The sequence below is a fragment of the Heterodontus francisci genome, unplaced genomic scaffold (genome assembly GCF_036365525.1).
Source record: "Heterodontus francisci isolate sHetFra1 unplaced genomic scaffold, sHetFra1.hap1 HAP1_SCAFFOLD_1753, whole genome shotgun sequence".
NCBI lineage: Eukaryota > Metazoa > Chordata > Chondrichthyes > Heterodontiformes > Heterodontidae > Heterodontus > Heterodontus francisci.
The window spans coordinates 3,072-30,685 of NW_027142230.1; the positions used below are offsets into that span (position 1 = coordinate 3,072).

The 27,614-nt window shown below is 49.6% G+C and overlaps 1 protein-coding gene across 1 annotated transcript; it reads right to left on the bottom strand.

Moving 5' to 3' along the window:
- Positions 1 to 3,188: 3,188 nt before the first annotated feature.
- Positions 3,189 to 26,972, bottom strand: LOC137366781 (cell division cycle and apoptosis regulator protein 1-like; the record flags this gene model as incomplete). The annotated part of the gene is made up of 8 exons (XM_068028418.1): positions 26,860 to 26,972; positions 26,135 to 26,205; positions 13,008 to 13,117; positions 12,466 to 12,580; positions 10,919 to 11,054; positions 5,131 to 5,254; positions 4,008 to 4,148; positions 3,189 to 3,414 (listed from the first exon to the last, which is right to left on the bottom strand). Coding segments are annotated over exons 1-8 (960 nt in total), but the record flags the coding sequence as incomplete, so codon positions are not given.
- Between the last annotated feature and the right edge of the window lie 642 nt (positions 26,973 to 27,614).

Sequence of the window (27,614 nt, forward strand, 5' to 3'; positions counted from 1 at the left end):
CGAGAGAGGGGGGGGCGAGAGAGGGGGGGCGAGAGAGGGGGGGCGAGAGAGGGGGGGCGAGAGAGGGGGGGGCGAGAGAGGGGGGGGCAGAGAGGGGGGCGAGAGAGGGGGGGCGAGAGAGGGGGGGGCGAGAGAGGGGGGGGCGAGAGAGGGGGGGGGCGAGAGAGGGGGGGGCGAGAGAGGGGGGGGGGCGAGAGAGGGGGGGCGAGAGAGGGGGGCGAGAGAGGGGGGGCGAGAGAGGGGGGGGCGAGAGAGGGGGGGCGAGAGAGGGGGGGGCGAGAGAGGGGGGGGCGAGAGAGGGGGGGCGAGAGAGGGGGGGGCGGAGAGAGGGGGGGGGCGAGAGAGTGGGGGGGCGAGAGAGGGGGGCGAGAGAGGGGGGGCGAGAGAGGGGGGGCGAGAGAGGGGGGGGCGAGAGAGGGGGGGCAGAGAGGGGGGGCGAGAGAGGGGGGGCGAGAGGGGGGGGGCGAGAGAGGGGGGGCGAGAGAGGGGGGGCGAGAGAGGGGGGGCGAGAGAGGGGGCGAGAGAGGGGGGGCGAGAGAGGGGGGGCGAGAGAGGGGGGGCGGAGAGGGGGGGGCGAGAGAGGGGGGCGAGAGGGGGCGAGAGGGGGGGGCGAGAGAGGGGGGGCGAGAGAGGGGGGGCGAGAGAGGGGGGGCGAGAGAGGGGGGGCGAGAGAGGGGGGGCGAGAGGGGGGGGCGAGAGGGTGGGGGCGAGAGGGGGGGGGCGAGAGAGGGGGGGCGAGAGAGGGGGGGCGAGATGGTAGGGGGCGAGAGAGGTGGGGCGAGAGAGGGGGCGAGAGAGGGGGGGCGAGAGAGGGGGGCGAGAGAGAGGGGGGGCGAGAGAGGAGGGGGCGAGAGAGAGAGGGGGCGAGAGAGAGAGGGGGCGAGAGGGGGGGGCGAGAGAGAGAGGGGGTCGAGAGAGAGAGGGGGCGAGAGAGAAGAAGAGGTGCGAGAGAAGAGAGAGGAGGGAGAGAGAGAGAGGGGGCGAGAGAGAAGAAGAGGAAGGGCGAGAGAGAGAGAGGGGGCGAGAGAGAGAGGGGGCGAGAGAGAGAGGGGGCGAGAGAGAGAGGGGGCGAGAGAGAGAGGGGGCGAGGAGAGAGGGGGCGAGAGAGAGAGAGGGGGCGAGAGAGAGAGGGGGGCGAGGAGAGAGAGAGGGGCAGAGAGAGAGGGGGGGGAGAGGGAGAGGGGGCGAGAGAGAGAGGGGGCGAGAGAGAGAGAGGGGGCGAGAGAGAGAGAGGGGGCGAGAGAGAGAGAGGGGGCGAGAGAGAGAGGGGCGAGAGAGAGAGAGGGGGCGAGAGAGAGAGAGGGGCGAGAGAGAGAGAGGGGGCGAGAGAGAGAGAGGGGCGAGAGAGAGAGAGGGGGCGAGAGAGAGAGAGGGGGCGAGAGAGAGAGAGGGGGCGAGAGAGAGAGAGGGGGCGAGAGAGAGAGAGGGGGGCGAGAGAGAGAGAGGGGGCGAGAGAGAGAGAGGGGGCGAGAGAGAGAGAGGGGGCGAGAGAGAGAGAGAGAGAGGGGGCGAGAGAGAGAGAGAGAGAGAGGGGGCGAGAGAGAGAGAGAGGGGGCGAGAGAGAGAGAGAGGGGGCGAGAGAGAGAGAGGGGGCGAGAGAGAGAGAGGGGGCGAGAGAGAGAGAGGGGGGCGAGAGAGAGAGAGGGGGCGAGAGAGAGAGAGGGGGGCGAGAGAGAGAGAGGGGCGAGAGAGAGAGAGGGGGCGAGAGAGAGAGAGGGGGCGGAGAGAGAGAGAGGGGGCGAGAGAGAGAGAGGGGGCGAGAGAGAGAGAGGGGGCGAGAGAGAGAGAGGGGGGCGAGAGAGAGAGAGGGGGCGAGAGAGAGAGAGGGGGCGAGAGAGAGAGAGGGGGCGAGAGAGAGAGAGGGGCGAGAGAGAGAGAGGGGGCGAGAGAGAGAGAGGGGGCGAGAGAGAGAGAGGGGGCGAGAGAGAGAGAGGGGGCGAGAGAGAGAGAGGGGGCGAGAGAGAGAGAGGGGGCGAGAGAGAGAGAGGGGCGAGAGAGAGAGAGGGGGCGAGAGAGAGAGAGGGGGCGAGAGAGAGAGAGGGGGCGAGAGAGAGAGAGGGGGCGAGAGAGAGAGAGGGGGGCGAGAGAGAGAGAGGGGGGCGAGAGAGAGAGAGGGGGCGAGAGAGAGAGAGGGGGCGAGAGAGAGAGAGGGGGCGAGAGAGAGAGAGGGGGCGAGAGAGAGAGAGGGGGCGAGAGAGAGAGAGGGGGCGAGAGAGAGAGAGGGGGCGAGAGAGAGAGAGGGGGCGAGAGAGAGAGAGGGGGCGAGAGAGAGAGAGGGGGCGAGAGAGAGAGAGGGGGCGAGAGAGAGAGAGGGGGGCGAGAGAGAGAGAGGGGGCGAGAGAGAGAGAGGGGGCGAGAGAGAGAGAGGGGGCGAGAGAGAGAGAGGGGGCGCGAGAGAGAGAGGGGGCGAGAGAGAGAGGGGGCGAGAGAGAGAGGGGGCGAGAGAGAGAGGGGGCGAGAGAGAGAGGGGGCGAGAGAGAGAGGGGGCGAGAGAGAGAGGGGGCGAGAGAGAGAGGGGGCGAGAGAGAGAGGGGGGCGAGAGAGAGAGGGGGCGAGAGAGAGAGAGGGGGCGAGAGAGAGAGAGGGGGCGAGAGAGAGAGAGGGGGCGAGAGAGAGAGAGGGGCGGAGAGAAGAGAGAGAGGGGGCGAGAGAGAGAGAGGGGGCGAGAGAGAGAGAGGGGGCGAGAGAGAGAGAGGGGGCGAGAGAGAGAGAGGGGGCGAGAGAGAGAGAGGGGGCGAGAGAGAGAGAGGGGGCGAGAGAGAGAGAGGGGGCGAGAGAGAGAGGGGGCGAGAGAGAGAGGGGGCGAGAGAGAGAGGGGGCGAGAGAGAGAGGGGGCAAGAGAGAGGGAGACTGATAGTGGACTTGGGGCCTGCACTTTGTGTGAGCCAGAGTGAGTGTGGGGACAGGGATCCTGCACTGAAAAGAGGAAATGCTGGAAATACTCAGCAGGTCAGGCAGCATCTGTGGAGAGAGTAGCAGAATTAACAAATCTGGTTCGTGATCTTTCATCAGAACTGCACTGTCTGTGCGCTTTTCAACGTGTTACTACCTACGCTGAGCAACATTCAAACTGGAGACACATTTGACCGAATGAAGACAGTTTTGAAGCATGAGTGCAGGGGTCTGTGTATGCTCACTCTTCTGTTTCCATCCCACTGAGACTCATGGCCACAAGATGCTCAGCTCACCTTAGCACTGTAGGTGGAATCTGCATCAGCTGGTTCCTGTTGACTCTCCTGCCCCTCAGTCAGGTCAGATCCCTCATTTATCACATGGAAAACACACTTCTGGCCTAACTGTAAAGGTTCGGCCAATGGGAATGTATTCACCCAGCACAGCCTTGAGTCAAAGAACCTATCTGGGATGTGCAGGCAGGGGTAGCGGCGCTGAACCTCGATCGAATCACAGGCAGAGCTGGAGAACAAAGGAAATGCTGCATTAACAAGCACTTGCAGGGATCAGACCATGTGATGCATTAAACCCAGTGCCAAGAGCTCTGAAGAGCTCGATTCTGCAAATAATACTCCACATTGGAATCAGAGAGCAGGTCCTGGACATAACTCTCTAGTTGAGCCTGGCAACAGCACTCAATTCACTGTTAAGTCACCTGACCAGCTTTCAGCTCCAACCCTCAGCCTGTGCTCTGTTCCCACACTGACCCTCGTCCCATCACCCTGTGGGGAATCACAGACTGACCCACCTCCCCTTTTCCTGTGGGGAATCACTGACCCACCAGACTCTGGAGAATGACAGACACCGAGCCGTGGAAAGCATGCAGGGACGTGGCATTACTCTACAGTGACGCCCGCAGTGAGGAAGGAGCCTGGCAACACTCACTGTTCGACCAAGAGCAGCCATTCCGGCACAAGTGTGTACCTGTGGTGTGAAAATTCCCTGTGTTGCAGCTGTATCGGGCAGGAAGCTGGCCAACGCAAGCTGTGGCCAGGTGCAGTCTCCAATCGGCCAAACAGATTCTACAAGCACATGGGCATTAGAAGGAACAGTACCTGTCCAGGGAGAAGCGGGCATACTGCACGCTGTATGAGGGGATGTAATGGCGTGCCTTTTTTGCTGGTCCTTCACCTGATGCCATATCCTGGTACCGTTTCTGGGAGCTGCCCTGACCGCCCATACGTTTGTAATTGTCCCTATTTAATGAAAAACAGAAATGAGACAACACAGGCAGATGTACAATCCTTTTTCCAACACAGAAATTCAAAAATGAGCTCAAGTTCATGACATCCAATTTTAAAGAACACTGATAAGTTTCAGACCCCGAAGAATAAGCCTCCACATGTGTACCTTTTTATGAGTTGCAGTTCCAACACAGTGAGCTCACGCTCGCACACCGAGACTCCCCACAGGGTCAGGGACGGTCACTGACAGTTCGGGGACGGGCTCGGGGACGGTCACTGACAGTTTGGGGACGGGCTCGGGGACGGTCACTGACAGTTCGGGGACGGGCTCGGGGACGGGCTCGGGGACGGTCACTGACAGTTCGGGGACGGGCTCGGGGACGGTCACTGACAGTTCGGGGACGGGCTCGGGGACGGTCACTGACAGTTCGGGGACGGGCTCGGGGACGGTCACTGACAGTTCGGGGACGGGCTCGGGGACGGTCACTGACAGTTCGGGGACGGGCTCGGGGACGGTCACTGACAGTTCGGGGACGGGCTCGGGGACGGTCACTGACAGTTCGGGGACGGGCTCGGGGACGGTCACTGACAGTTCGGGGACGGGCTCGGGGACGGTCACTGACAGTTTGGGTCTGGGGTCAGTGATGGTCACTGATAATGGCAAGTGAGTGAGGAGACAATCAGGCTCGGCTATGATGCCCTCCACAGTCCAATAGTCAGCAAAGATTGACAGTCCAAACTCACTCATGGCATGTCCCCAGCGTCCATGTAGCATCGAGCAACCCAGACTCAAACTGCACCACAATTGCCAACTCACATCAATTGGTAGGAGCTCAACTCATTGGTTTCTCAACACTGCCCAGCCCATCCGGGCAGCTAGATCTTGGCACAGGTTGGCAAGCCCTGTCAACCCCAATATCACACCCTACCTAAGCAGCAACCCCTTTCAAACCACCACACACGCGATCACAATACAGAATGCAGATGCTCCCACCTCCTGTCGCCTCTCCGACCAATGTCCATTCTTCCATTCCTGCCCATTGACCGCAGTCCCAAATCCAGCCTGCGGCCAAGCTGAGCATGTGGGCCCAAGTGAACCAAAGGCTGCAGCAAACCAGCTGGGTGTAAAAAGAGTGAGAGAAGTTCTTAAAACAGCACAACTACCACACACCTGACTTGCAAGTATATCACTGTTTGTTCATTATCAACGGATCAAAACCCTGCAACTCCCTCCCTAACAGCACTCTGGGTGTATACACAGAACACGGACTACAGCGGTTCACCATTACCTTCTCCAGGGTAACTCGGAATGGGCAAAAAATGCAGCGAATCGCACATCCAGGAACGAGTCAACAAAAAAAAAAATCAGGGAAAGATGAGGAATTTCTTCAATCAGAGGGTGGTGAATCTTTAGAATGCTCCAGCACAGAGGGCTTTTGAAGCACAGTCTTTGAGTCTGTTCAAGACAGAGGTTGATAGATTTCTAGATATTAACGCTATCAAGGGATATGGGGAGAGTTGAGGAAAAAGGCTTTGAGGTAGATCAGCCATAATCTGGATGAATGGCGGAGCAGGCTGGAGGGGCCAAATGGCCTACTCTTGCTCTCATTTCCAATGTAACAGCAGTAATTATCATCATAATCAGAATGGAAGGTGGCTAAGTGTTTGAAAGGACAGAGGGATTGATGCACAGAAATACACAAACTTCATAAAATGCAAACAGGCCAGGCAGCCTAATTACTCCATGTTGGTGTTTAACTTCCACACCAGTAAAGAGTTCGAATCACATTTACCCGCCCTGTTCTTATCCTGCCAATCCAATTTAATCCTCACTGTTGACAGTTTCTTTCTCGACCCACAATCCTGAAAATTATTTCAGGGCCCAGTGCACAGAACATTCAAGGCAGCAGCTCAGGTCGACAAGGCAGGAAGAAAAAGTGAATGGTATCTATGATTTATCACAGAGCTAATGAGCTTTAGGATCTTAGTTTAAGCATTGTGTTTCATCCGATATTCAGGCTTTAGAGATGCTGCCTGGTCTGAGAAAACACAATAAGTTGAAAAAATTGTGTCTTTTTCCATTAGAACATTGATCATGGAACAATATTAGTGTCTAAAACGAAAGGATGAGACAAGGAAGATAAAAGTAAACTGTTGCCAGTAGTTATGGGGTGCAGAATGAGGAGCAAGTGAAACAAGGCTAAATGCAGGAGATTCAGGACTGAAGGCAGGGAAGTTCTGACGACACAGAGAGTTGTGAGGCTGTGGGATTCAGTCCCAGGTTAGTGCGTGAGGCAGAAACTTGGTCTATATCCAAGACGAGATCGGAGAGTACAAAATTCTTGAACTGCATTCAACAGAACTTTTTTTAGCCAGCACGGAACAAGCCCAACGAGAGGGGGCGTAATTCCAGATTGAGTCTCAGGAAATGAAGCTGGGCAAGTGGATGAAGTAGCAGTGGGTAACCATTTTGGAGATCGTGACCACAATGCAGTTCGATTTAGCATTATTACAGATAAGGACAAAGATAGAACATGAGCAAAAGTTCTAAATTGGGGGAAGGCAAATTTTACAAAACTGTGAGGTGATCTGGCGAAAGTGGACTGGAAACAGCTACTGGAAGGAAAATCAGTGGCAAACCAGTGGGAGGCATTCAAAAGCGAGATTCTACAGGGCACAATATAGCCATGTCCCCATAAAGATAAAGGGTGGTACTGCCAAATCTCGAGCCCCTGATAATCTAGAAGCATACAGGCTGAGATAAAGTAGAACAAGAAAGCCTAGAGGAGTATAGAAAGCGCAGGGGTGAAGTAAAAAAGGAAATTAGGAAAGCAAAGAGAGGACATGAAAAATTATTGGCAGGTAGAATCAAGGAAAACCCAAGATATTTTATCAGTACATGAAGAGCAAGAAGATAACTAAGGAAAGGGTAGGGCCTGTCAGAGATGTACAAAGCAACTTCGGCGTGGATGCAGAAGATGTGGGCAGGGTTCTTAATGAGTTTTTTGTCTCTATCTTCACAATGGAGAGGGATGATGTAGACATCGTAGTTCAAGAGGAGTGTGAAATATTGGATACGATAAGCATAATGCGAGAGGAAGTACCAAAGGGGCTGACATCCTTGAAAGTGGATAAATCGCCAGGGCCGGATGGATTGCATCCCAGGTTGTTATAGGAAGCCAGGGAGGAAATAGCAGATGTAAGGCAAGGTACCAGAGGATTGGAGGTCTGCAAACATCGTACTGTTGTTTAAAAAGAGTGCGAGGGATAGGCCAAATAAGTATAGGCCAGCCAGTCTGACTTCGGTGGTGTTAAGTTATTAGAATCAAATCTGAGAGATAGGATAAACTGTCACCTAGAAAGGCACAGATTAATCAGGGATCGTTAGCATGGATTTGTTAAGGGAAGGTCGTGTCTTCTAACTTAATTGAATTTTTTGAGGAAGTAAGGAGGAGGATTGATGAGGGTAGTGAAGTGATATTGTCTACATGGATTTTAGTAAGGCATTTGACAAGGTCCCACATAGCAGACCGGTCAGAAATGTAAAAGCCCATGGGATGCAGGGGAATGTGGTGAGTCAGATGCAAAATTGGCTCAGTGACAGGAAACAAAGGGTAATGGTCAACGGATGTTTTTGCAAATATAAAGCGGTTTCCAGTGGTGTTCCACAGGGCTCAGCGTTGGGTCCCTTGCTGTTCACCGTATATATTAATGATTTGGACTTAAACGTGGGAGGCATGATTGGGAAATTTGCAGATGACACAAAAATTGGCCACGTATTTGATAGTGAAGAGGACAGCTGTAGATTGCAGAATATCAATGGTTTGGTTGAGTGTCCAGAAAAGTGGCAAATGGAATTCAATCCGGAGAAAAGCGAGGTAGTGCATTTGGGAGGGTAAACAAAGCGAGGGAATACATACTCAACGGAAGAATATTGAGAGGGATAGAGGAAGTGAGAGACCTTGGACTGCATGTCCACAGGCCCCTGAAGGTGACAGGACACATAGATCACGTGAAGGCGGCATATGGAATGCTTTCCTTTATTGGTTGAGGTATAGAATACAAAAGCAGGGATGTAATGCTGGAACTGTATAAAATGCTGGTTAGGACAGTTGGAGTATTGCGTACAGTTCTGCTCACCACATTACAGGAAGGACAAAATTGCTCTGGAGAGAGTCCAGAGCAAATTTACAAAAACGTTGCCAGGGCTTGAAAATTGCAAGTATGAGGAAAAATTAGATCGGAAGGGTTGTTTCCTTAGAACAGAGGAGACTGAGAGGGTGACTTAACTGAGGTGTACAAAATTATGAGGGGCCGAGATACAGTAGACAGGATGGATCTGTTTCTCCTATCGAGAGGTCAATTACCAGGGGCACAGATTTAAGGCAAATGATAGAAGGATTAGAGGGGACATGAGGAAAAACTTTTTCACCCAGAGGGTGGTGAGTGTCTGGAATTCGCGGCTTTGATTGGTGGTGGAGGCAGAAACCCTCAACTCATTTAAAAGGAACCTGGACCTGCACCTGAAGTGCCGTAAAATGCAAGGCGACGGACCAGGTGCTGGAAGGTGGGATTAGAATGGACGACGAGTTTTTTCAGCAGGCGCAGACACAATGGGTTGAATGGCCTCTTTCTGTGCTGTAACCTTTCTATGGTTCTAAGTGGGTGAAGGGAAAGGCTTTGAGGTATAGGGAACATTGTGGCTGTGATTGGGATGATTAAATCATCTGGAGGGTAAATAAACACTGATACAAATCAGAACCTACATCCTCGGGTTCTAAAAGATATCGATGCAGAGATAGTGGATGCTCTGGCTATGATTTTCCAAAACTCCCTGGATTCTGGAACAATCGCAGCAGACTGGAAGCTAGCATATGTAACACTGCTATTCAAGAAAGGAGGGAGAGAGAAAACAAGGAACTACAGGCCTGTTAGCCTGACATCAGTTGTCGAAAAAGTGCTGCAATCTATTAAGGAAGTTGAAAGAATGCACTTAGAAAATCATCGTCTGATCACGTTGCAGGATTGCCTTTAAGAGTGATGCCCCTTCAAGATCGGAGTATGCTAACGAGCTAAGTACCAGGACGCAGTCATGTGACTACTAACCAAAGTCACTCTGCAACTGTAACACCAAGAGACAAGCTCTGTAAATAGTTTGCTCTGTACAGTTATAAATAGTTCGCTGTCATAAAACTGTTGGAGATCTTCAACCAACAGGACTCCACGCTTCTCATTTATGTTGCATCAGGCAACATAAAGAGCTCATTGCAGATCACACAAAGACAACATGGTCTTACAAAAGGGAAATTGTGTTTGACGAATTTATTACAGTTGTTTGAGGATCTAACTAGAAGGGTCGCTAAAGAGGAACCAGATGTAATATACCTGGATTTCCAAAAACACACAAAACATGTACCACACAAAAGGTTAACAGGCAAGATAAGGGCTCATGGAGCTCGGGGTAATATATTAGCATGGATGGAGAACTGGTGAAAGGACAGGATGCAAACAGCAGGGATAAACGGGGCATTTTCAAGTTGGCAGGCTGTCAATAGTGGAGTGTTGCAAGGATCGGTGCTGGGGTCTCAGCTATTTACAAACTATATCAATGAAATAAATGAAGAGACCAAGAATAATATCTAAGTTTGCTGATGATACAAAGATAGGTGGAAGGGCAAGCTGTGAGGCAGACAGAGACAGGTTAAATGAGTTGGCAACAAGCTGGCAGATAGAGTATAATGTGGGAAGTGTGAAATGATTCAATCTGGTCCTAAGAATAGAAAAGCACAATATTTTTAAAAAGAGATGAAACTTAAAATTATTCATGTTCAGAAGGAGTTGGTGTACTCTGATATTGAACACAGAAAGTTAGCATGCAATTAGGAACGTAAATGGCATGTTGGCCTTCACTGAAAGGGGATTGGAATACAAGAACAAAGAAATCTTGCTATAATTGTTCGGGGCTTCAGTGAGACCACACCTTGAATACTGTGTGCAGTTTTGCTCTCCATATTTAAGAAAGGATATACTTGCATTGGAGGCAGTACAGCTAAGGTTCACTAAATAGGTTCGAGGGATGAGAGGTTGTCCTGTGATGAGAGGCTGAGTAAATTGCGTCTATATTCTCTGGAGTTTAGAAGAATGAGAAGTGATTGCATTGAAACATGCGAGATTCTGAAGAGTTTTGGGTCGACACTGAGAGGTTGTTTCCCCTGGTCAGGGAATCTGCAACATGGGGGCACAGTGCACAGTCTCAGGATAAAGGGACAATCACTTAAGATTCAGATGTGGAGAAATTTCTTCAAAGGGTTGTGAATCTTTGGAATTCTCCCCAAAGGGTTGTAGATGCTGCACTGTTAAATATATTTAAGGCTGAGATAGACAGATTTTTGGTCTCTCAAGGAATCAAGGGATATGGGGAGCAGGCGGGAAAGTGGAGTCGAAACTCAAGATTACATGATCATATTGAATGGTGGAAGAGGCGCGACGGGCTGCATGGTCTATTCCTGCTCCTGTTTCTCAGGTTATCTTATGAACTGGTTGGCTGAAGGCCTGTTTCTGTGTTCGAACTTCTATGTCTCTTGATGCACATCAAGCACCTGTGAGAGAGTCTGAGAGGAAAGATCAGGCATCTGTAGGTGGCTTGGATGGGAAAGAGATATCACATAGGAATGGAGTTACGATACATAAACCTGGGCAGGCGTTTTAGTGCATTCCTGACTACAGTGGAGAAACCAGCGCATTCCTGTGCCCCAGCATGTGTCGAACTGACTCGTACTCACGTTTGTGAGGGAGCTGGGAGAGCAGTGGCTGCGAGGATAACAAGGAGGGAATGCGTGGACCTTGCAGCAGGGGTTGTGGCTGGGGCTTTGCTCCCAGGATGCCTTGCTTCTGACCAGGCAACATGTGCGACGGGCTCTGCAAAAAATAATCACAACAAAAGCAGTCAGTACGACAAAGGTTTTTCTAGCTCTTAACACGTATAATGCAAGCTCATGGAAGGGTTTGACAATACATCGGGACTGCAAGTGCTGTGGAATCTCAGCCATCTACAGTGGTGAAGTGATGGAGAACCAGAGTTTAAACAGTGTTTAAATCTTGCCTCACTTAGCAAGGTGTTTGGAAATTCCACCTTGCTGTCTCCCGTGGGCTAGACTCGAGCTCTCCTACAGATTTAAATATGGTGAGAAGACCCAGGCCTCCAGCCGAGAAGAGAGACCAGCCCCCGGGCCCCCAGTGAAAGGGGAGAGCAGCCCCCGAAGTCTCAGACGACACTCCAAGGACTGCAGCAGTTCAAGAAGGCAGCTCACCGTCACTTTCGCAAGGGCAAATGGGGACGGGCAATAAATGCTGGCCTAGCCAGCGATGCCCAAACCCCAGAAAGAATCTGCCAGCCCGCAACTCCCCTCCAACCATTGCGGTCATGACACCACAACAATAGAAACGATCGATAGAGCAGCACGGCTGATCAGTGCCCAACAGAATGCGAAGAGATTTTGTTTGCTGATCTCCCAAACCAGTGAGTCTCAGACTCAGCACCGAAGGTTACTATGACATAAATCCCAAAATCACAACCCCCATCAACAACAACTTTTATGTAGACAGCACCTTAAATGCAACAAAAAGTCCCAAGGCACTTCACAGGAGCATCAGAAACAAAATATGACACCAAGGCACATGAGATAGTCGGTCAGGTGACCAAACGTTAGGTCAAAGAGGCAGCTTTTAAGCAGTGCCTTAAAGGAGGAAAGTGAGGTGGAGGGAGGCTATTCCAGAACTTGGGTTCGAGGCAACTGATGGCACAGCCAACAATGGCGTAGTGATGAAAATTAGAGATTCACAAGAGGCCAGAATGAGAGGAGCACAGATATCTGTGGGTTGTTGGGCTGGACGAGATTATAGAGATAGAGAGGGTGAGGCCATGGAGGGATTTGAAAACAAGGCTGAGATACAGGATGTAGATACTGTCAATTCCTGTTAGGGACTGAGATGGTCAAAGGGATGGGGGTGGGGGAGGAAGGGGGATGCCATTAAGAGGGAGAAGGGGAGGTGGCTCAGAGAGGCAGAAGGGGTCTTGAGAGGGAGGTGGGGCTCGGGGAGGGTCGGGGGGGGGCTCAGGGAGAGGGGGGGTCAGAGAAGGCTGTTGTGGGGTTGTTAAAAATCTTGGTGATCGGTCCTGCCTCTCACTCTAGAAAGCAGATTTCTGACACTCGGCCCACCTCACAACATGGGGAAACTGAAGCATGAAAAGAAAATACAATGTCAGCCTGTGCTCGCCTGCCTTTCATTTACTAATGTGGTTCCCTTGCAGCTACACTAAAGCCTGTACCTGCGTGGGCTGCACCTGGACTTTGAGCGCACTCCACTTCACTGAGTGACTGGGGTTGTACACAGCCTTCACCAGTACTCGCTCCCCAACCTGGGGCATCCGTCCCTTCACCACACTGCAATACAAAGACACATACAGATCAGAACCTTCCCACATGCTGAAGAAAGCGCTAAGCCAGCGCATTGCCGTGGTCGGGGGATGGTTGGGATGTTGCCGGGAATACAGCCCTAAGGGCCTCTGGCTCCACACCAATGTGGCTATTCCTCATGTGAGGATCACCCCTGAGGTTAAACGTCACTGGACCTGCTGTTCCAATAATCAGGAGCAGGGTGTTCGAGGAAATATTCTCCACTTTAATCCAGAGGCACTGGGGCCAACTGTTGCACAGATTGGTGATCAAGCTTGGAGCAACTGGGATCTGAATGGCTCAGTACCTGACAGAGCAGGAATAATGGGAGTCATGAAAGGAATCCTGCGCTCTGTCAGCAACCTGAATGGAGCCTTCCGTTAGTACACTCTCTAATGGTTTGCGCATCACTTACTTCAGGTGGAACAACACTTCCTCATCAATGAACCCAAAGTAGTCGTGAAGACTTGTGACTACTCCCGTGAACACACGCTGCTTCTGCGACTGGCCCGCCTGCTGGTGGCCCTGCCAATAGCAACAGAACCAGTGTCATTATTATTTGAAGGGACAGCAAGTCTCCAGCAAGCGCCTGTAACGGGACAGGTACACTCCACAGCCTTTCCTATGCCAGCATCTACCCTGCTCTCACAAGCAGTGTGGCGCAATTCCACGCTTACCCTCCATCGGAAGCCTGCCATTCATGTGTCAGACAAGATATTCGACTACAAGAGCATTCCAACTCAGTCTGATCCTGCCCTCATCTGATATGCCTGCATCTGTAATTACCAGCTTGATAATCAATCTAGGATACAAAATCTAGAGACATATTCACCCACCAAGACTCCAAACTAACTTAAGCTGCTGATGTTTCATATGGTTGTTAAGTATACAGTGGTGACAGACCCAAGAAACCTGCAACAGCTCGTAAACGACCTGATGAACAATCGAGTTCAAGTTTCAACATTATATTAAGCGTACCGTGAGTCAAGATCTATGTGGTTCGGCAGAGATATGAAGCCGAAGCCCTATGTGCCCTCTCAGGTATGTCTGAAAGATCCAACAACACCAGCTGAAGATCAGGGGAGTTCTTCCTGAATATTTATCCCTAAAATAAAACCACCTAAGAATAGCTTAACTCATCACCTAATTTGTAGTTTGTGGGATCTTGCTGTGTGAAAAGGGTATGCAACATTGTGAAAGCTGAGATTGCAATTTTAAGTAATGTATTGACTTATGAAGCACTTGAAGATGTTCTTTAATGTCATAAAACATTCCAAGATGCTCCACAGGATCATAATCAAACAAAACGTGTCAAAATTCAAGCATGTCAGTGCAAGATGGGCCAAGTGGCCTCTTTCTGTGCCTTAAACTTTCTATGATTCTATTCTATAAGACACAAGGCTGAAAGATTTGAAACTATCTTCAGCCAGAGATGGATGATCTATCTCAGCCACCAACTGAGGTCCCCAACACTGGAGATGCCAGTCTTCAGCCAATTCAGTTCAATCCACGTGATATCAAGAAATGGCAGCTGAAGGCACTGGATGCAGCAAAGGCTATGAGCCCTGCCAACATGCCAGCAGTCATACTGAAGACTTGTGCTCCAGAACTATCTGTGCCACTAGCCAAGCTGTTCCAGTACAGTTACAACACTGGGATCTACCCAACAATGTGGAACATTGTCCAGGTATGCCCTGTCCATAAAAAGTAGGACATCCAACTCAGCCAATTACAACCCCATCAGTCGACTCTCGATCATCAGCAAAGTGATGAAGGTGTCGTCGACAGTGCTATCAAACGGCACTTGCTTAGCAATAACCTGCTCACCAATACTCAGTTTGGATTCCACCAGGGCCACTCAGCTCCTGACCTCATTCCAGCCTTGGTCCAAACATGGACAAAAGAGCTGAATTCCAGAGGTGAGGTGAGAGTGACTGCCCTTGACATCAAGGCAGCAACTGACTGAGCGTGGTATCGATGAGCCCTCGCAAAATTGTAATCAATGGGAATCAGGGGGAAAGCTCTCCAGTGGCTGGAGTCATACCTAGCACAAAGGAAGATGACTGTGGCTGTTAGAGGTCAATCAGTTCAGCCCCAGGACATCACTGCAGGAGTTCCTCAGGGTAGTGTCCTAGGCCCAACCATCTTCAGCTGCTTCATCAATGACCTTCTATCATATAATCACAAGTGGGGGTGCTCGCTGATGGCTGCACAGCGTTCAGTACCATTTGCAACTCCTCAGATACTGAAGCAAGTGTGCCACATGCAGCGAGACCTGGATACCATTCAGGCTTGGGCTGATAAGTGGGCAATTAACATCTGCATCATACAAGTGCCAGGCAATGACCATCTCCAACAAGAGAGAATTTAACCATGTCCTCTTGACACTCAACAACATTATCATCCCTGAATCCCCCACTATCAACATCCTGGGCTTACCATTGACCAGAAACTGAACTGGACCAGTCCTATAGCGGTCACAGGAAAGCTGTGACCTGATTGGCTGGTAGGGAATCTGCACTGAATTTGAAAATAAAACATTGATATACTAATTAACCCTAATTAACTAATTCATTAATAAGTAGAGGAGTAACTAAACCGGAGGGAGGAGGTTACTGTATTTAGTATTTAATATTTATAGGAGAAATCTAGCGCGAGGCACCATTTAGTTAATTGTAACTTAATTTAGTAAGGATTTAATTAAGTATTTATTTTTAATTAATTTATTAATTAGTGCGAGAAATGTCAGTTAGAGGGGTGAAGTGCTTCACCTGTGAGATGTGGGAGGTCCGTGATGCTTCCAGTGTTCCGGACAACTACATCTGCAGGACGTGTACCCAATTGCAGCTTCTCACAGACCGCATGGATCGGTTGGAGCAACAATTGGATGCATTGAGGAGCATGCAGGTGGCGGAAAGCATCATAGACAGGAGTTTTAGGTGCAAGCAGATAGATGGGTGACCGCCAGAAGGGGCAGGCAGTCAGTGCAGGAATCCCCTGTGGCTATCCCCCTCTCTAACAAGTATACCGTTTTGGATACTGTTGGGGGGGAATGGCCTCTCAGGGGAAAACAACAGCAGTGGCACCACGGCTGGCTCTGTTGTTCAGCAGGGAGGGACAAAGCACAGAAGAGCAATAGTTATAGGGGACTCTATCGTCAGGGGCACAGACAGGCGCTTCTGTGGATGTGAAAGAGACTCCAGGATGGTATGTTGCCTCCCTGGTGCCAGGTTCAAGGATGTCTCTGAACGGGCAGGGGGCATTCTGAAGGGGGAGGGTGAACAGCCAGAGGTAGTGGTACACATTGGTATGAACGACATAGGCAGAAAGAGTGTCGAGGTCCTACAGGGGGAGTACAGGGAGTTAGGTAGTAAGTTCCTCTAGGTAGTAAGAATCTCTAGGATGGTAATCGCAGGATTACTCCCTGTGCCACCTGCCAGTGAGGCGAGAAATAAGAAGATAGTGCAGCTAAACACGTGGCTGAACAGCTGGTGTAGAAGGGAGGGTTTCAGATATCTGGATCATCGGGATCTCTTCCGGGACAGATGGGACCTGTACAAGGAGGACAGGTTGCATCTAAACTGGAGGGGCACAAATATCCTGGCTGCGAGGTTTGCTAGCATCACTTGGGAGGTTTAAACTAGTGTGGCAGGGGGGTGGGAACCAGAGCAGAAGGTCAGCAGGTAAAATAACTGAGGGGGAACGAGTGAATAAGGCCAGTAAGACTAAGCGGAAGAGCAGGCAGGGAGATGTTGCGAAGCACAGCGGGACTGGTGGTCTGAAGTGCATTTGTTTCAATGCGAGAAGTATAACAGGTAAGGCAGATGAACTTAGAGCTTGGATTAGTACTTGGAACTATGATGTTGTTGCGATTACAGAAACTTGGTTGAGGGAAGGACAGGATTGGCAGCTAAACGTTCCGGGATTTAGATGCTTCAGGTGGGATAGTGGGGTATGTAAAAGAGGTGGGGGAGTTGCCTTACTGGTTAAGGAGAATATCCTTTTTGCAGCGGTGACAGGGAGAGCGAGGTGGCAGCTGGGTAAGTAAGTCCTATATATTTGGGCAGCGGCTGAACCAGAGACACTACACCTGTAGTGTCTCCCACCCGCCCTCCTCCACTAACCAAAAAAAAAGGACTCGGTGGTGTGCAGATAAGGTAAGGCTTTTTCTATTTATTTATTTTTTTCGTGTGATTGGTGAAAACTTGTCATTCCTTTTTCATTTATCTAAGTTAAGACTAAGTTAAGCTTAAGATTAAAAATGGCAAGAGATCTCAAACCCGTGTTATGCTCCTCTTGCTCAATGTGGGAGCTCAGGGACACGGTTGATGTCCCTGACTCCTTCACGTGCTGGAAGTGTGTCCAGCTGCAGCTCTTGTTAGACCGCATGACGGCTCTGGAGCTGCGGATGGACTCACTTTGGAGCATCCGCGATGCTGAGGAGGTAGTGGATAGCACGTTTAGCGAATTGGTCACACCGCAGATTAGGATTGCTGAGGGAGAAAGGAAATGGGTGACCAAAAGGCAGAGAAAGAGCAGGAAGGCAGCGCAGGTGTCCCCTGCGGTCATCTCCCTCCAAAACAGGTATACTGTTTTGGATATTGTTGGGGGAGATGGCTCACCAGGGGAAGGCAGCAGTAGCCAGGTTCATGGCACCGTGGCTGGCTCTGCTGTTCAGAAGGGCGGGAAAAACAGTGGAAGGGCTATAGTCATCGGGGATTCGATTGTAAGGGGAGTAGATAGGCGGTTCTGTGGTCGAAAACGAGACTCCCGAATGGTATGTTGCCTCCCAGGTGCACGGGTCAGGGATGTCTCGGATCGGCTGCAGAACATTCTGAAAGGGGAGGGTGAACAACCAGTTGTCGTTGTGCACATAGGCACCAATGATATAGGTAGAAAACGGGATGAGGTCCTACAAGCAGAATTTAGGGAGTTAGGAGCCAAGTTAAAAAGTAGGACCTCAGAGGTAGTAATCTCAGGATTGCTACCAGTGTCACATGATAGTCAGAGTAAAAATGAAAGAATAGTCAGGATGAATGCGTGGCTTGAGAGATGGTGCAGGAGGGAGGGGTTCAGATTTTTGGGACATTGGGACCGGTTCTGGGGGAGGTGGGACTATTACAAATTGGACGGTCTACACCTGGGCCGGACTGGAACCAATGTCCTTGGGGGTGCTTTTGCTAACGCTGTTGGGGAGGGCTTAAACTAATGTGGCAGGGGGATGGGAACCAAATGAGGTCAGTGGACAGTAAGGAGGTTGTAACTGAAGCCTGTAAGGAACTAGATAATGAAGTCAGCATGACTAAGGGAAAGAGTAGACGGGGAGCAGATGATGAACGCAAAGGGACTGGTGGTCTGAGGTGCATTTGTTTTAATGCAAGAAGTGTAGTAGGTAAGGCAGATGAACTTAGGGCTTGGATTAGTACCTGGGAGTATGATGTTATTGCTATTACTGAGACTTGGTTGAGGGAAGGGCATGATTGGCAACTAAATATCCCAGGATATCGATGCTTCAGGCGGGATAGAGAGGGAGGTAAAAGGGGTGGAGGAGTTGCATTACTGGTCAAAGAGGATATCACAGCTGTGCTGAAGGAGGGCACTATGGAGGACTCCAGCAGTGAGGCAATTTGGGCAGAACTCAGAAATAGGAAGGGTGCGGTAACAATGTTGGGGCTGTACTCCAGGCCTCCCAACAGCGAGCGTGAGATAGAGGTACAAATATGTAAACAGATTATGGAAAGATGTAGGAGCAACAGGGCGGTGGTGATAGGAGATTTTAATTTTCCCAACATTGACTGGAATTCACTTAGTGTCAGAGGTCTAGATGGAGCAGAATTTGTAAGGAGCATCCAGGAGGGTTTTCTAGAGCAGTATGTAAGTAATCCAACTCGGGAAGGGGCCATACTGGACCTGGTGTTGGGGAATGAGCCCAGCCAGGTGGTTGAAGTTTCAGTAGGGGACTACTTTGGGAATAGTGATCACAATTCCGTAAGTTTTAGAATACTCATGGACAAAGATGAGAGTGGTCCTAAAGGAAGAGTGCTAAATTGGGGGAAGGCCAACTATACCAAAATTCGGCAGGAGCTGGGGAATGTAGATTGGGAGCAGCCAATGAAGGTAAATCCACATTTGATATGTGGGAGGCTTTTAAAGAGAGGTTGATTGGCGTGCAGGAGAGACATGTTCCTGTGAAAATGAGGGATAGAAATGGCAAGATTAGGGAACCATGGATGACAGGTGAAATTGTGAGACTAGCTAAGAGGAAAAAGGAAGCATACATAAGATCTAGGAGGCTGAAGAAAGACGAAGCTTTGAAAGAATATCGGGAATGTAGGACCAATCTGAAACGAGGAATTAAGAGGGCTAAAAGGGGTCATGAAATATCTTTAGCAAACAGGGTTAAGGAAAATCCCAAAGCCTTTTATTCATATATAAGGAGCAAGAGGGTAACTAGAGAAAGGATTGGCCCACTCAAGGACAAAGGAGGAAAGCTATGCGTGGAGTCAGAGAAAATGGGTGAGATTCTAAACGAGTACTTTGCATCGGTATTCACCGAGGAGAGGGACATGACGGATGTTGAGGTTAGGGACAGATGTTTGATTACTCGAGGTCAAGTCGGCATAAGGAGGGAGCAAGTGTTGGGTATTCTAAAAGGCATTAAGGTGGACAAGTCCCCAGGTCCGGATGGGATCTATCCCAGGTTACTGAGGGAAGCGAGAGAGGAAATAGCTGGGGCCTTAACAGTGATCTTTGCAACATCCTTAAACACGGGTGAGGTCCCGGAGGACTGGAGAATTGCTAATGTTATCCCCTTGTTTAAGAAGGGTAGCAGGGATAATCCAGGTAATTATAGACCGGTGAGCCTGACGTCAGTGGTAGGGAAGCTGCTGGAGAAGATACTGAGGGATAGGATCTATTCCCATTTGGAAGAAAATGGGCTTATCAGTGATATGTTTTTGTGCAGGGAAGGTCATGTCTAACCAACTTAATAGAATTCTTTGAGGAAGTGACAAAGTTGATTGATGAGGGAAGGGCTGTAGATGTCATATACATGGACTTCAGTAAGGTGTTTGATAAGGTTCCCCATGGTAGGCTGATGGAGAAAGTGAAGGCGTATGGGGTCCAAGGTGTACTAGCTAGATGGATAAAGAACTGGCTGGGCAACAGGAGACAGAGAGTAGCAGTGGAAGAGAGTTTCTCAAAATGGAGACGTGTGACCAGTGGTGTTCCACAGGGATCCGTGCTGGGACCACTGTTGTTTGTGATATACATAAATGATTTGGAGGAAAGTATAGGTGGTCTGATTAGCAAGTTTGCAGATGACACTAAGGTTGGTGGAGTAGCAGATAGTGAAGGGGACTGTCAGAGAATACAGCAGAATATAGATAGATTGGAGAGTTGGGCAGAGAAATGGCAGATGGAGTTCAATCAGGGCAAATGCGAGGTGATGCATTTTGGAAGATCCAATTCAAGAGTGAACTAAACAGTGAATGGAAAAGTCCTGGGGAAAATTGATGCACAGAGAGATTTGGGTGTTCAGGTCCATTGTTCCCTGAAGGTGGCAACGCAGGTCAATAGAGTGGTCAAGAAGGCATACGGCATGCTTTCCTTCATCGGACAAGGTATTGAATACAGGGGTTGGCAGGTCATGTTACAGTTGTATCAGACTTTGGTTCGGCCACATTTGGAATACTGCGTGCAGTTCTGGTCGCCACATTACCAAAAGGATGTAGATGCTTTGGAGAGGGTGCAGAGGAGTTTCACCAGGATGTTGCCTGGTATGGAGGGCGCTAGCTATGAAGAGAGGTTGAGTAGATTAGGATTATTTTCATTAGAAAGATGGAGGTTGAGGGGGGACCTGATTGAGGTGTACAAAATCATGAGAGGTATAGACAGGGTGGATAGTAAGAAGCTTTTTCCCCCAGAGTGGGGGATTCAATTACTAGGGGTCACGAGTTCAAAGTGAGAGGGGAAAAGTTTAGGGGGGATATGCGTGAAAAGTTCTTTACGCAGAGGGTGGTGGGTGCCTGGAACGCGTTGCCAGCGGAGGTGGTAGACGCAGGCACGATAGCGTCTTTTAAGATGTATCTAGACAAATACATGAATGGGCAGGAAGCAAAGAGATACAGACCCTTAGAAAATAGGCGACATGTTTAGATAGAGGATCTGGATCGGCGCAGGCTTGGAGGGCCGAAGGGCCTGTTCCTGTGCTGTAATTTTCTTGGTTCTTTGTTCATCACAGCTGTACTGCGGGAGGACACCTCAGAGGGGTCATGCAGCCAGGCAATATGGGGGAGCTCAGGAATATGAAGGGTGCAGTCACGATGTTGGGGGTTTACTACAGGCCTCCCAACAGCCAGCGGGAGGTAGAGGAGCAGATATGTAGACAGATTTTGGAAAGATGTAAAGGTAACAGGGTTGTGGTGTTGGGTGATTTTAACTTCCCCGATATTGACTGGGACTCACTTCGTGCTCGGGGCTTGGATGGGGCAGAAAAGGAGCATCTAGGAGGGCTTCTTGAAACAATATTTAGATAGTCCAACTAGGGAAGGGCCTGGTACTGACCTGGTATTGGGGAATGAGCCCGGCCAGGTGATCGAAGTTTCAGTAGGGGAGCATTTCGGGAACGGTGACCATAATTCCGTAAGTTTTAAGGTACTTGTGGATAAGGATAAGAGTAGTCCTCGGTTGAAAGTGCTAAATTGGGGGAAAGCTAATTGTAACAACATTGGGCAGGAACTGAAGAATTTAGATTGGGGGTGGCTGTTTGAGGGTAAATCAACATCTGAGATCTGGGAGTCTTTCAAACGTCAGTTGATTAGAATCCAGGACCGGCATGTTCCCGTGAGGATAAAGGATATGTTTGGCAAGTTTCGGGAACCTTGGATAATGAGGGATATTGTGAGCCTAGTCATAAAGTAAAAGGAAGCATTTGTGAGGGCTGGAAGGCTAGGAACAAACAAAGTCCTTGAGGAATATAAAGAAAGTAGGAAGGAACTTAAGCAAGGAGTCAGGAGGGCTAAAAGGTGTCATGAAAAGTCATTGGCAAACAGGATTAAGGAGCATCCCAAGGCTTTTTATACGTATATAAAGAGCAAGAGGGTAGCCAGGGAAAGGGTTGGCCCACTCAACGACAGAGGAGGGATTCTATGCGTGGAGCCAGAGGAAATGGGCAAGGTACTAAATGAGTACTTTGCATCAGTATTCACCAAAGAGAAGGACTTGGTGGATGATGAGGCTCGGGAAGGGAGTGTAGATAGTCTGGGTCATGTCGATATCAAAAAGGAGGTGGTGTTGGGATTCTTGAAAAACATTAAGGTAGATAAGTCCCCAGGGCCTGATGGGATCGACCCCAGAAAACTGAGGGAGGCAAGGGAAGAAATTGCTGGGGCCTTGACAGAAATCTTTGTATCCTCATTGGCTACAGGTGAGGTCCCAGAAGACTGGAGAATAACCAATGTTGTTCCTTTGTTTAAGAAGGGTAGCAAGGATAATCCAGGAAATTATCGGCCGGTGAGCCTTAAGTCAGTGGTAGGGAAATTATTGGAGAGAATTCTTCGGGGCAGGATTTACACCCAAATGGACTTATTAGCGAGAGGCAACATGGTTTTGTGAAGGGTAGGTCGTGTCTCACTAATTTGATTGAGTTTTTTGAGGAAGTAACAAAGGTGATTGATGAAGGAAGGGCAGTGGATGTTGTCTGCATGGACTTCAGTAAAGCCTTTGACAAGGTCCCTCATGGCAGACTGGTACAAAAGGTGAAGTCAGACGGGATCAGAGGTGAGCTGGCAAGATGGATACAGAACTGGCTCGGTCATGCAAGACAGAGTGTAGCAGTGGAAGGGTGCTTTTCTGAATGGAGGGCTGTGACTAGTGGTGTTCCACAGGGATCAGTGCTGGGACCTTTGCTGTTTGCAGTATATATATATATATATATAAATAAATGATTTGGAGGAAAATGTAGCTGGTCTGATTCGGGGTTGGTGGAGTTGGGAGGCAGTGATGAGGATTGTCAGAGGATACAGCAGGATACAGATCGGTTGGAGATTTGGGTGGAGAAATGGCAGATGGAGTTTAATCCGGACAAATGTGAGGTCATGCATTTTGGAAGGTCTAATGCAGGTGGTGAGTATACAGTAAATGGCAGAACCCTTAAGAGTATTGACAGGCAGAGAGATCTGGGCGTACAGGTCCACAGATCACTGAAAGTGGCAACGCAGGTGGATAAGGTCGTCAAGAAGGCGTACGGCATGCTTGCCTTCATCGGTCGAGGCACAGAGTATAAAAATTGGCAAGTCATGCTGTAGCTGTACAGAACCTTAGTTAGGCCACACTTAGAATATTGCATGCCATTCTGGTCACCACACTACCAGAAGGACGTGGAGGCTTTGGAGAGGGTACAGAAGAGGTTTACCAGGATGTTGCCTGGTCTGGAGGGCATTAGCTATGAGGAGAGGTTGGAGAAACTCAGATTGTTTTCACTGGAACGACGGAGGTGGAGGGGCGACATGATAGAGGTTTACAAAGTTATGAGCGGCATGGACAGCGTGGACAGTCAGAAGCTTTTGCCCAGGGTGGAAGAGTCAATTACTTGGGGACATAGGTTTAAGGTGCAAGGGGCAAAGTTTAGAGGGGATGTGCGAGGCAAGTTTTTTTTACACAGAGGGTGGTGAGTACCTGGAACTTGCTGCCAGGGGAGGTGGTGGAAGCAGATATGATAGAGACGTTTAAGAGGCATCTTGACAAATACATGAATAGGATGGGGATAGAGGGATACGGAGCCCGGAAGTGCAGAAGGTTTTAGTTTAGACAGACATCAAGATCGGCGCAGGCTTGGAGGGCCGAATGGCCTGTTCCTGTGCTGTACTGTTCTTTGTTCTATAAATGCTGTGGCTACAAGAGCAAGTTAGTGGCTGGGAGTTCTGCAGCAAGTAACTCACCTCCTGACTTCCCAAAGCCTGTCAACCCTCGACAAGGCACAAGTCAGGAATGTGGTGGCTTCTTGCTTAGATGAATGCGGCTCCAAAAACACTCAAGAAGCTCAATACAATCCAAGACAACGCAGCCCACCTGATTGGCACCACCTTCAACATTCACTCGCTCCAACACTCACGCACAATGGCAGCATTGTGTCCCATCTACAAGATGCATTGCAGCAACTCACCAAAGGCTCCTTCAACTGCATCCTCCAGACCTGTGATGTTTACCACCTGAATGCCAAAGGCAGCAGATACATGCTCACACCACCACCAGCAAGTTCCCCTCCAAGTCACTTGCCATCCTGACTTGGAACTATAATCGCTGTTCATTGCTGCTGGGTCAAAAACCTGCAACTCACTTCCTAACAGCACTGTGGGTGTACCTACACCACACGGACTGCAGCAGTTCAAGAAGGCAGCTCACCACTATCTTCTCAAAGGCAATTAGGGATGGACAAGAAATACTGGCCTTGCCAGTAACACATCCCAAAAACAAATTTAAAAAATGAATCACAAAAGAAAATATTGAGACAGGCTTTGTCAAAGAGGTAGGTATTAAGCAGGGTCTTAAAGGAAGAAAAAGTTAAGGTTTTAGGAGGGAATTCCAGAGTTTCGGGTCTTGGCAGCTGAAGGCATGGCCACCAATAGAGGAGCAAAGGGAATGGACAAGAGGCCAGAATTGGAGGAGCGCAGAGAACGTGAAAGATTGTCGAGGCTGGAGGAGGTTACAGAGAGGGGGAAGGGATAAGCCATGGAGATGTGAAGAGATTGAGAATTGAGTTAGGATATCATCAGCGGAGTTTTGTATGAGCTCAAGTTTATGGAGGTGGAAGATAGGAGGCTGGGTAACAGAGCATTGCACTAGTTGAGTCTGGAAGTAACAAAGGCATGGCTGAGTATTTCAGCAGCAGATGGGCTGAGGGGGGAATGAGCTGGGGGAAGGGTTATGGAAGCAGGCAATCTTTGCGACCAAGAAGAAGGATGTTCTTGCTATAGAGGGAGTGCAGCGAAGGTTTACCAGACTGATTCCTGGGATGGCGGGACTGACGTATGAGGAGAGCTTGAGTAGGTTAGGATTCTATTCGCTGGGGTTCAGAAGAGTGAGGGGGGATCTCATAGAAACCTATAAAATTCTAACAGGACTTGACAGGGTAGATGCAGGAAGGATGTTCCCAATGGTGGGGGGAGTCCAGAACCAGGGGTCATAGTCTAAAGATACGGGGTAAACCATTCAGGACTGAGATGAGGAGAAATTTCTTCACCCAGAGAGTGGTGAGCCTGTGGAATTCGCTACCACAGAAAGCAGTTGAGGCCTAAACATTTTCAAGATGAGTTAGATATAGCTCTTGGGGCGAAAGGGATCAAAGGGTATGGGGCGAAAGCCGGAACAGGATCACTGAGTTGGATGATCAGCCATGATCATAATGAATGGCAGAGCAGGCTCGAAGGGCCAAATGGCCTACTGCTGCTCCTATTTTCTATGTTTCTATATGGGGTGGAAATCTCAGCCCACATATCAAACTCTAATCTAGCTAGTTATTATGCTTTGTTGCAACGACAATTAAGTTGTAAAGTCTCGACTGAATGTTGCATGCTTTGCAAATTAAATGTTGTCTAACTACAAAGATTGGATGCTGCTCTGTTCCTCAGCGACTGCTTTAGTCTTGGCACAGTGAGGAGAGTGAGACCTGAATCCTCAAGAGAAGGGAACACAGCAGGTCAGTTAGCATCTGTCCAGACAACTGGCAAGCTGTGAGCACTCCATCAGAAGTGAAGGCTGAAAAAGAAAGGCATTTTACTAAGGTAGGAAGTTAAAAACTGAGAGGTGAAGGGAAGATGAACAACAGATATAGCAATCACAGAGTGGTGTGCAGAAAATGGCCGAGACAACAGTGAAATGCATGAGAGAAGATGCAAAAAGCAGCTGTGGCTTCTCTGCCTCAGGATAATCCTGGATAAAAATCACTATCAGAGAAATATTATACCAGAACTGGGAGGGTTCGATGCTGAGACTAGGTGCCAGAAATGGTACGAATTCGACTCCCCAAAACCAGCAGCTCTCACCTTGATGAACACGATGACCGACAGAAAATCGAAATGCAGCTTGTTTGCACACAGCGAACACAATTGAAGAGGAAAATCAGTTGTTTCGCATCTACGCAGAGACGCATTCATTTTCACCATCTTTCATTTAACCTGGCTCCAGTCCACAGCAGCTTTTTATTTAAAGTAGGGGCAACTCAGCAGGATTGCAATTCCAGTGCTGGCTAACCTGAAAGGATTCTGAATCGATCTCTCAGTGGTGCACAGTGAATTCAATCAGAAACTGACAGAAATAGATGGCGCTCACCAACAATCATTCCCCCCGCCCCCAACTGAGTGACAGCACTCCCCAATATTCCCCCCAACAAGAGTGACAGCACTCTCAAACATTATCTGTCCCGACAAAGTGACTGCACGACCCAACATTAATCCCCCGCCCCAACAGTGAGAGCTCTCGCTAACATTGCCCACCAGCCCCACCCCCCAAAGTGACAGACACGTCCCCTTGTGTGGAGGTTACCTGTAGCAACGCCTGTTGTATGGATGGTGGCCCGGGTCCCAGCAGCGAGTGTTGCTGGCCGCCATGAACACCTAGGGGAAGGAACACAGACTTCAATCTCAGTCATAATCACAGAGTTTATACACCAACCATGGGTAGGCAGCCAAGTTCTTGAAGGGAGAGCAGAGCCTGGTCACTCGAATGTCCACCCTTCTTTCCAGAAACCACATGACACCAGCACTCGAGAGCATTCATCCACACAATACCGCACAAAGAGTTTCTCTGTGGATAATCCACTGCTCTCAGTTTGTGAACTTATTGAACACCTCACAGTATCAGAGTTTACACTTACTTCAGGTCACTGAGGAGCACCATATTTGGTTTCAATGCCTATCAACTGTTCCACATCCCTGATGTACAGGCACAGAAGCAGTCAGTCTGCCCAAGAGAACAGGGCAAGTTATAGGGGGCATCAGACGAGATATGGTGTGACCAGGAAGGAAGCAAGCCAAGTCAGGGTGGGCTCGGAATCAAGAGGTGAATGAGAAATGAGGAGCCAGGGGCAGAATCGGCAGGTAATGATGCAAGTGTGAGGAATGTTTAGATGTGAAGCAGTACAGATGCCACAATATTAAAGAGTGCAGTCTGACTGTCAATTTAGCTGTTGTGTTTGAGACCAATCACGTTGAATAAGCAGAGCCAGACAGCAGTTCATACAAAATCAGACTCACTCAACAAGTACATACCTGCCTTTGTCGCAGACTGAAACTGATTGCCCCACATTGATCGTCTGTACTCCTCACCACCTAAGCACAGGGTCTCGTCTCTCAGAAGGTAGTGTCTGACTCAGCTGAAACTCACCTGAGAAACATAAGAGATTACAGACAGTTCACACACTGGAATGTGAATTGCACTGACAGTTAGTTTTACAATCAACAACAGTCCCCAGTCTAACGTATGATGGTGATTCACTCAAGACACGACCTGTGAGCCCAGCAAATAAGCATCCAGTGAGACAATCACAGCCAAGCCCTCTGTGCCCTCAAACAGCCACCTCAGCCTTTTCCGAATGGACAGTGTGCATTCCAGTGACCGGTTTTAGAAATAGCAATGAAGCATTGCTTGAGATCAGCTAACTCAGCAAGGGCCAGGATTGGCACCTTCAGACCTAAGTAGTGTGAAATAGGCCATGGCCTGATCACAACCTTCAACACCTCCATGCAGTTTCTATTAGAGACATGAGGTTGACAACCCAAGTGTCAGAGGCAAGGCAGAGAAGCTCACGTATTCGAGAAAACATGGGATAAGCTTGAAACTCTCCTGCCAGTTGAGAGAGGCTTCAAAGTTTCAGTGTGCCCACCCAAGCTGCCAGTCAGACCCCAGCCATCTTGTTCTGACATCTGCGGAGAGGCTCACTGACGGCCCAGTCAAAATAATCACATCATAATCTTCTACATCTCAAAGGGAGCTTCAAGGCCTCTTGGGCAAGGGGTTCTTTCCC